The 10,102-nt window shown below is 41.1% G+C and overlaps 1 protein-coding gene across 1 annotated transcript in view; it reads left to right on the top strand.

Moving 5' to 3' along the window:
- The first annotated feature begins 6,144 nt into the window (after nucleotides 1-6,144).
- Nucleotides 6,145-10,102, top strand: part of LOC116980661 (G-protein coupled receptor 1-like) — a 114,630-nt gene continuing 110,672 nt past the window's right edge. The window contains exons 1-2 of the mRNA XM_033033104.1: nucleotides 6,145-6,539; nucleotides 9,728-9,780. Coding sequence (XP_032888995.1) covers nucleotides 6,444-6,539; nucleotides 9,728-9,780 — 149 coding nt within the window. The 5' untranslated portion in view covers nucleotides 6,145-6,443. The remainder of the gene's footprint in view (nucleotides 6,540-9,727; nucleotides 9,781-10,102) is intronic.

Raw genomic sequence — 10,102 nt, 5'->3', positions numbered from 1 at the left:
CACAGGATCCCCCCAGGGTTACGTCCTTAGCCCCCTACTGTACTCCCTGTACACACATGACTGTGTGGCCAGGTTCAGCTCCAACTCCATCATCAAGTTTGCTGATGACATTGTGGTGGTGGTCCTGATCTCTGATAACGATGAGAAGGCCTACCAGGAGAAGGTGGCTGATCTGGCGCTCTGGTGTCAGGTCAACAGTCTTCTCTTGAATGTCACAAAAACTATGGAGTTGATTGTGGACTTTAGAAGGGCTCGACATCCGAGGACTTACACACCACTGGAGATAAATGGGACTACTGTGGATAGGGTGAGCAGCTTTAAATACCTGGGAGTCCACATCACAGAGGATCCGACATGGACAACACATACTGCCGCACTGGTGAGTAAGGCAAGGCAGCGCCTTTACCACCTTGGGCAGCTGAGGAAATTCAGAGTCTCTCTGAGGATCCTTCAGTGCTTCTATTCTGGGGCTGTAGAAAGCACTATGGGAACTACACTCACCTATACAGGACCTATACACCAGGAGGTGCAGATCCAGAGCCGGCAACATAATGAGGGACCTCCACCATCCCAGCAACAGACTGTTCCAGCTGCTACGGTCAGGCAAGCGCCTCTGCTGTCACGCAGTGAAAACAGAGGGTGAGACGGAGTTTCTTCCCATGCTATCAGGACTGTAAACTCTTACCTCATCAGGGACTAATTTACTGTTGTGTTGTGTATTTTTTATAATTGTTTTCTAAAATGTAAATACTGCTTTCTGTTCTGTTGTTTTTGCACAATCCACAGGCATTGCCACTTTTCATTTCACTGCACATCTTGTATGTGTATGTAACAAATAAAGTTGACTTGACTTGCTACAGTCACCATGAGGAGAGGCACACTTGAGTCTGAAGGGCCAGGAGTCTTCAGAATCAACTTTTGCCAAATTAAAAACAATAGATGAGCTGATGGCAACAAATATAATTAAATGAGATTGTTCTAATTGCCAATAAGGAGACATGATGGCTTATAGTGACCAAGACAAAAAACAGAATATTCGGGATATTCAGTGGGAAAGGATTCACACAATAATGTGCATACAAGTAGGTGCCATTCAGCATGGATGCACACTATTATATGCATATCCATACACAATTGTCCTCAAATAGAGATGCAAATGGACGCCCTCATAATTGTACAAATGTCTTGAATTTACTTCAAGTTTTTGATAGCTGTGTTTGCAATTCTACAACTTTGTAATACTACACTTCTTGTGAATCTCTGTCAGGATTTTGTTCATGGATCAAACCAAGTGTATCTTTAGGGCTTTTGTTTACTTGTGCAATATGTATACAATTAACGCATAACTTTAAACTATTTGATAGGAAATATAATTTTTAGGTTCCTTGAGTTTCATAGTAAAAGGATCTTCATGGTTTCATGCTGATAACTCTCTGCTAACAATTCCTGAAAAAATCCCTTAAATGCTACGTGTAATAACACTATTTGCAGCAAAGCAACTGGAAGGGAAACACATAAGCAACTACCAGTGAATATATTCTGCAGAGTGTTTAGTGCCACATCCTCCTTGCATTTTTTTGTGGTTAATGCCAAATGTAGCTTCATTTAGCTGCTGAATACTGCCAACTGATCTCAGCAGAACATTAAAAGTGTTAACACTGGAGGATGTCATGCACAAGCTGGACAAATTGCAGAATTCATTTCTGACCACAGCAACATGTTAATTAGGTCACTAGGTATTTTTCTTTTCTCATATGCATTTGCTGTGTATTTTAGGCCACTTCTATTGCTGTAGTGCAGATAACATGAGAATGATTATTGCTGTTATGGGGTGTGATTAAAGGAGACAACCTGAATGCATCTGAGAGGAAGTTGTACAGATATATTTAGAAGAAAGAAATAGACAGTTATATTTATAGGATTAGCTGAGGAAGCTTGTGTGGAGCATTGGCACCCTGTATAGATCATTTTAATATATATTTGATGAGATGTGAGCATAACGTCCCCAATATCCCTTGAAAATTGATGGTGAGCTTTGCCTGGATGACTGTGCTTGAGGTTTAGAGCTGCTGTCATCCATGCTGGTGGAAAGCATCTCATTATAGTCCTGATTTGTGTCTTGTAGATCTTGAAAAGACTTTGAGATGTCACAGGTGAATGGCTCATTACAAAGTGTGTAGCTTCTAGCCTGTTCTTGTAGCCCCAGTATTTATGTAACTTGTACACTTGAGTTTTTGATTGATGGTGACCTGTCTTTTGACCCTATTTTTGTACCCTACATTCCATATCTTTCCATGTAATCTTAATACCTCTAGTCAGATGTGAGATAAATGTATATAGTAGGACCATTGTTTGATACTTTTTAGCCAGCTTTTCACATCCATGTAATGATCTCGTAGGGTGAAAAAAAGGAAGAAAAACTGGACTGAAATGGAAAATAAAGAGAAGTTCATCTCTGACTGCTGAGATAATAGAAATCTATCCAGAAGTTTAAAATGATTAATTTGATGTAGTTATTTAACTGCAATATATTTATATGGTACTAGACCAGGTGCGGACCCGTTGGGCACGTCCACCAAGGCAATATTACACCACTGACCCATAGCCCCCAACTGCGCAGGTGCGGCTGACAGGTTCCTGTTGTGACGCCAGAGATCCTTGTTGTGACGCGAGTCACGGCAACCCTCCCACATCTGCGCAGGCGCGGCCAACAAGTGGGAGCGCGACTGCGACGTTTTTAAAGTGCAAAATGGCAATAACCTGTAAATTATAAGATCAATCTGAACACAACTCACTCACCCTCTATGTCCCCTCTTCCCCTCCTCCATTATTCTCTATCTCCCCACACTCCTTTCAAATCTGCGCGGATACTGGTCCCACAGCGCACATGTGGGGAGACTTTCAGTTATTTTAAAATTCGCGCATGCGGGTACCCTCAGTCACTCCCTCACTCCCTCCATAACCTCTCTCCCCTCCCTACCCCTCTCTCCCTTTATCCCTTGCTCCTCCACTCCTCACTTCCTCCTATCCCACGCCCCACTCTCCCTCCTCACCTCCCCCACTGCCCTCCTCCCCCTCTATCCCCCAATCCCTGCCTCCCCCACTCCCCCCTCCTCTCGCTCTATCCCCCACTCTCCCACCTCATCTCCCCCACTTTCCCCTCCATAAATTTGCCCTCTGTCCCACGCCCCCCAAAATGAAAATCACAATCTTTTTAAAAAAAAATGAATTTCTCAATGATAATCGCGTTTTTTCTTTAAAATAACCCAAACACAATGTTAGCTGTTAATGAAAACGGAGGAATTTGATTAAAACAGAGTTTATTTTAAGAATTAAATAAATCGTGATTTTTTAAAATATAAATGAAATGAAATTTGGGATCCCATTGTGACGTCGAGAGCGGCTGACGGAATTCTGGAATTCTTTGAGGATGTAACTGGGAAAATGGACATGGGAGAGCCAGTAGATGTAATGTACCTGGACTTTCAGAAAGCATTTGATAAGGTCCCATGTAGGAGATTAGTGGGCAAAATTAGGGCACATGGTATTGGGGATAGATTGCTGACATGGACAGAAAATTGGTTGGCAGACAGGAAACAAAGAGTAGGGATTAACAGGTCCCTTTCAGAATGGCAGGCAGTGACTAGTGGGGTACTGCAAGGCTCGGTGCTGGGACTGCAGTTATTTACAATATGCATCAATGATATGGATGAAGGGATTCAAAGTAACAGTAGCAAATTTGCAGATGACACAAAGCTGGGTGGCTGTGTGAACTGTGAGGAGGATGCTATGAGAATGCAGGGTGACTTGGACAGGTTGGGGGAGTGGGCAGATGCATGGCAGATGAAGTTTAATGTGGATAAATGTGAGGTTATCCACTTTGGTATCAAAAACAGGAAGGCAGATTACTATCTAAATGGCGTCAAGTTGGGAAAAGGGGAAGTACAACGGGATCTGGGGGTCCTTGTTCTTCAGTCTATGAATGTAAGCATGCAGGTACAGCAGGCAGTGAAGAAAGCGAATGGCACGTTGGTCTTTATAACAAGAGGAGTATAGGAGCAAAGAGGTCCTTCTGCAGTTGTACAGGGCCCTTGTGAGACAACACCTGGACTATTGTGTGCAGTTTTGGTCCCCTAATTTGAGGAAGGACATTCTTGCTATTGAGGGAGTGCAGCGTAGGTTAATTCCCGGGATGGCAGGACTGTCATATGCTGAGAGAATGGAGCGGCTGGGCTCGTGCACTCTGGAGTTTAGAAGGATAAGAGGGGATATAAGATTGTTAAGGGTTTGGACACGCTAGAGGCAGGAAACATGTTCCCGATGTTGGGGGAATCCAGAACCAGGGGGCACAGTTTAAGAATAAGGGGTAAGCCATTTAGAACAGAGACGAGGAAACACTTTTTCTCACAGAGAGTTGTGAGTCTGTGGAATTCTCTGTCTCAGAGGGCGGTGGAGACCAGTTCTCTGGATACTTTCAAGAGAGAGCTAGATAGGGCTCTTAAAGATAGCGGAGTCAGGGGATATGGGGAGAAGGCAGGAACGGGGTACTGATTGGGGATGATCAGCCATGATCACATTGAATGGCGGTGCTGGCTCAAAGGGCCGAATGGCCTACTCCTGCACCTATTGTTCATTGTCTATTGTCTATAAAAGTGGTTTTGTAAAGTGCTTTTTGTAAGGTTTAAAATGTCAATAGCTTGTAAAATATACCGTCAATGTGAATGAAACATGTTTCATTTACATCACAGGACAATGGTGAGTAAGGTGGGCCAAAAATTGTAGCGTGTAGTGTTTTTGCGCAAATATAGGTACAACCTACAAACCGACAAACATGGAAACAGATATACAAACAAGATGAGAGTTTGACAGACAGACAGGTCAAGAACATGCCTTTTGATGAGAGATACAGAACCTGTGCATACTGCTTCCTGCTCTATGGGATAAGTATAATCTCCATCTCACTCTAAAACAAAAGCTTAGATATCTTTAAGTTTCTTTGAGTACTGAGGTTCTCTAAGCTTAGAGTCATTTTTTTTTCTTGTGAACCTTTACCAAGCCACTATATCACTCATCATGCAGCAAAAGGTCCTGCATGATGTTCCGGGTGAATGATAAGAAAAGTTGGAGCTGGACTTCCTTAAACTGTGAACTATTCTACACAAACCTGTTGCCAGAAGTTCCAAGAAGGATCAGCAATCTACAACATTAATACTTTTCATAGATGCTACCTGGCCTGTTGAGTATTTCACCAAAAGACTCTTGTGGAGAGTATCAGCTGCTATCTCTGTAATGGTTCCTGATTCACTATCGCCAAATTTAATATGTACATCCTGCTTTTCCTGTGAAGCTTCCTTTCCCCAAGACTGAAAATACTTCAAATAGTTATGACAACTCTAAAGCAAACACAGCCATTTTAGATTTGGGACATTATATGCAACTGATGAATGTACCTGAAATCCTCTGTATAACTTCAGTGTAGTTCTTCTGTATGTCTGTGTGAATCTTTTGACATTTCTGATAATGTTTATGCAGAGCTTTTATCTTTCTGCTTTTAGTTTTCATTTTCCATCCTTTATTGTATCGTCAAATATTTTGATCTATGTCGCAGCTCGGTTGTGTTTACATTACTTGACTGAAACCGTCCATACAGCTTGATGGAATCTGCAGCCTGATTGCAGTGTTTTTCTACTAAAAGGGAACCCTGTTTAGGCTGGCGTCTCTTTAAGGTCACTGAAGGCTAATTGATACCTAATGATGGGAGGCATTTTTGCCAATTTCTAAACTGACAGGTACTGTAAATTCCAGTTTTTCAAAAGGCCAAGGTCACACAAATTATAGGTTAGTAAAGACTTTATCTATTTCAAATATATTTGTTCAATTTGATAGTTGTGAGAAGAATTTTAATTAGAAAATTCTAGATATCATACATAAAATGCTCTTGCAAAATGTCCAAAAGTATGAACACAAATGTTTCCCAGTGAAATCTATCTATTCCCAGTGAAAAACTATTTTGAAGAATATATGAATTTTGTGATTAATCTACTTAGCTATAGAATTTTTGAAATCAAATATTTTTCCTCATTGAAGTTTTTCCCCCAAAATGTTTTCAGTTTTCTGACAGAAGGCTAGTTTGAACAACCTTTGCGGTTTGTGTTTGTTTCTACAATAAGCCTTGCTGTTTCTTCCTGAAGCAGTATTACTTGAAATAATACTGATGAAAGCAAAGTGGGATTGCTGGTGTGTTGGAAAAGATTACAAAAACGGTGCCACTCAGTTGCAGATGTAGGAACGTCTTTATTTCTCGTGTGCTGGAGCATGTTTACGCGAGGAGTGTAAGAGCTGGAGCCCGGGCCCAAGCCGACTGGTTGGTCCCAGGGCGGATGCCGTAACATTGTGCCTGTGGTGGCTGCGCGGCGGCGGCAGCTTCTGCGAGCCCTGTTACCATGGAAAATGAGCTTCTGCAAACCGCCAGCAACTTCACCGACGTGCCCAATTTCCGCTGCACTATGTTCAATTCCGACTCGGAGGATTACAAATGCGTGAGTATAACCTGACCCCGTGTTGTTGTCAGGCTGCGGAGAGCATGTTAATCTGACTGCTTCCCGCAGCCTGAGCAGCAGGCCCGGGCTAAACAGTTAAAAATAGCACGCATTAAATTATTGCACAGCTCACTTCAAGCATTCCTTGAGCATTGAGGCTTTATAAAGAATCGGTGTTGTCACTGGTATAAACTATTTTGCAGTATGAGCTGTGAAATGTAAGAATTAAAATTTATATTTATTTAATATTCTCAGATCAACACCATTCTAGGCATTACCGTTACTCGTTATCTGATCATCATCTAACGATTAAGTGCAGACATGAGTAGGTCGAGATGGAGGTGTTTGGTCATGAATTTTATTTCTTGCTTTGGGGTGTAATTGCAAAATTAATTATTCTACTTGGCCAATTAAAAGTTCATTTTAGTGACTGCATGTTGATGTCTTAATGTATTCCTGTACAATCATTTGAATCATACAAGGAATATAAAATAATTGGTATACTCCTACTTATCTGTTCTCTTATATGTTATCATCCCTAAAATGTTGATACCTTTTGTTAAGATATTGAGTAGGGATGACCTTGTGATGAGGGCCCATGTGCTGTGCTGAGAAAAAAAAGAGCCAAATATGATCTGTTTTTTCTTAAGGAGTCAACACTGCTACTGTAATGAGTCAGGCAAATCAATTAAATTGTAGGTTTGATCAATATCTGTGTTATTTTTATGCTGTCAGCTAAGAGACTTGATGGAAGGGATGGAAAACATCAATCCTCATTTCTCAGCAACATGAATGCAGATTTGGTATGCTTGTGCAAAAATAACAAGCTGTTGGAGGAGCTCAGTGGATAAGGCAGCAACTGTGGAGGTTGAGGAGTGGTTGATCGTTTGGGTCAAGACCCTGCATCATTTTCACATGTGCAACAAAGTTTTGAATGGCATAAATTTATGGAGCATAGACCAATAAAAGCCAGCCAGTCAAATCTAAAGTTCAGAGGGTTTTAGCAACATGAGCTGAAACAAGAATCAGCTAAGGCTTAAAAAAAAAAGACACAAAGTGCTGCAGTAACTCAGCGGGTTAGGCAGCATTTCTGGAGAACATGGATAGGTGACATTTCGGGTCATGGCCCTCCTTCAGAAGAAAGGTCACCTATCAGTGTTCTCCAGAGTTGCTGCCTGAACTGCTGAACCCCAGCACTTTTTGTCTTTTTTTTGTAAACCAGCATCTGCGGTTCCTTATTTCTCAGCTGCTACGACCTTGGTGGGAACTAGGCAGTATTTGAGATGACAGATACGAGATGTGAAACCTGTTTAAGGTCAAAAGTACCACCAAGGTTATGTACTGTCTCGTTCAGTTTCGCATTGTTCCCACAGTGAGGACCAGTGTTGTGCCTGGGAACAGAGTTTCTCACAGGGTGGTGATGAAATTATAAAATTCCTTAACCTTCCTCTTTAGGTTGTGAAATTTAGTTATAGTTCTTGCATTATGCACATATGGAAGTCTGGTAACGTAGATGAAGTATTGCAATAGTATAACATAAAGAAATAGGAGCAGGAAGAGGCCATATGGCCATTCAAGATGTGGTGCCATTCATTAAGCCTTTGACTGATCATCTACCTCAGTATCAGTTTCCACCACTGGCCACAATCCATTGATTCCTTTAATACCCAGAAATCTATTATTTTCGGTTCTGGATGATGAAATATTACATTCTTGTACTTAAAAGCCGCCAAAAGGACTCTCCCGACGCCGGGGCAAGACCACCCGGTGAGAACGGCCAGGGACATCGGGCCTCCGTAGAGGCAACTGCGGTGGCCTCAATAGGCCTGACTTTGGGGTGAACATGGGGTGGGGACTGGACATTGTGCCTTCCTCCACAGTGCTATCCACTGTGGGGGGATGATTTTTTTGTCTAATTGTAGTCTTGTAGGTCTGTGTCCAAGATGGCTGCCGTGAAGAGAGAGTGGACGCTGGCACGATTTGGTTGCCGCTGCTCCCTCTTCACACTGTGTTTTTGATTTTCTGTTTTTGGATTGAATCCTGTTTTTAATTTGTGTCTCTGTGATGTCTTTATTACTTGTTATATTCCGATTATATGTTATTCCGATATACTATGTAAGGTGTCCTTGAGATGTTTGAAAGGCGCCCATTAAATAAAATTTATTATTATATTATTATTAAATGATTGTACCTATATATAGTAAGATTGTTACCGAACTGTATGCAAAAAAAGAATTTCACTATACCTATGTATAAGTGACAATAAAATATCATCAGACCATTGAAATCCAATGAAAGGATTTGAATAGGTTAGTAAGGAAATTTTATTGAAATTACATGTTGGCCTTCAGGGACTTGCATTCAAGCAAATTTAGATCTCTTTGAACATAACACTGCACAATCTTGCTCCATGTAGCAAACACTTTTTTAAATCATACACACCAAAATGGATGGGCTCACCTTTATCCACGTTATATTCCACTGCCATGTTCTCACCTCTCACTCAGCTGCTCCATATCTTTTGAAGCATCCAATTAGGCTGCAATGTGTATAATTTATGTAGACACAAAGAACTGCAGATGTTGGTTTATGAAAGTTTACTGAAGTAAACTTGTACTCGGCTTGTACTCGCTAGAATTTAGAAGATTGAGGGGGGGTCTTATAGAAACTTACAAAATTCTTAAGGCTAGATGCAGGAAGATTGTTCCCGATGTTGGGGAAGTCCAGAATCAGGGGGTATGGAGAGAAGGCAGGTACAGGATACTGAGTTGGATGATCAGCCATGATCATATTGAATGGTGGTGCAGGCTCGCAGGGCCGAATGGCCTACTCCTGCACCTATTTTCTATGTTTCTAACTCAGTAGGTCAGGCAGCATCCATTTTCTGTCTTTCTTAATGTATGTGTCTATGTTGTCTGAGTCTAAGTACCAGTGAAGCTATTGCAAGCAAGTTTTCCATTGTATCTGTACCTTACCGTAGTTGTGCATATGACTGATAACCCTACTTGGTTTGGCCAATTTCTCTCCCCAGAATTTTTTTTTAAATGTAGTTTTGTAGAGGTTAGTCTTTTTTTAAAAGGAAAGATTAAAAATAAATGGTCATGTACTGTTTCTCAATATATGATGGATGATGTCACACTGAGATGTTAAAAGGAGGAAAACCTAATAAAAGTCCTATTTACCTGCAGGTCATCATCATTGCAGTAAAGCGGGCCTCTGCTGCTTTCTCTCTCATTGGGTGGTAAGTTTGGTTTAATTTCATTATTTTTCATTGAACAAAATTTGCATCCTATATTTTGATCATTGTGCTATGTATCATATGTGCAGAGAAACAAAATCCTCCATTATACCTAGTATTGATGAGAAATTATTGATATGAAGATATTCCCTTGAAATACTTTATTTCATGGATGGCTTCATGGTCCACAGCCGAAGATTTCTGTATTAGATTACAGGTTCGGTGAGTTCTTTTGTTTAAGCTAGGGTCCCAGTATGATCACCTTTAACTGATTTTAGGTCTCATGTAGACCTACTGGTTAAGATTATAGCTTGTGTGGAAAGTT

The sequence above is a fragment of the Amblyraja radiata genome, chromosome 14, assembly GCF_010909765.2.
Source record: "Amblyraja radiata isolate CabotCenter1 chromosome 14, sAmbRad1.1.pri, whole genome shotgun sequence".
NCBI lineage: Eukaryota > Metazoa > Chordata > Chondrichthyes > Rajiformes > Rajidae > Amblyraja > Amblyraja radiata.
This window is presented reverse-complemented; position numbering and strand designations above follow the sequence as displayed.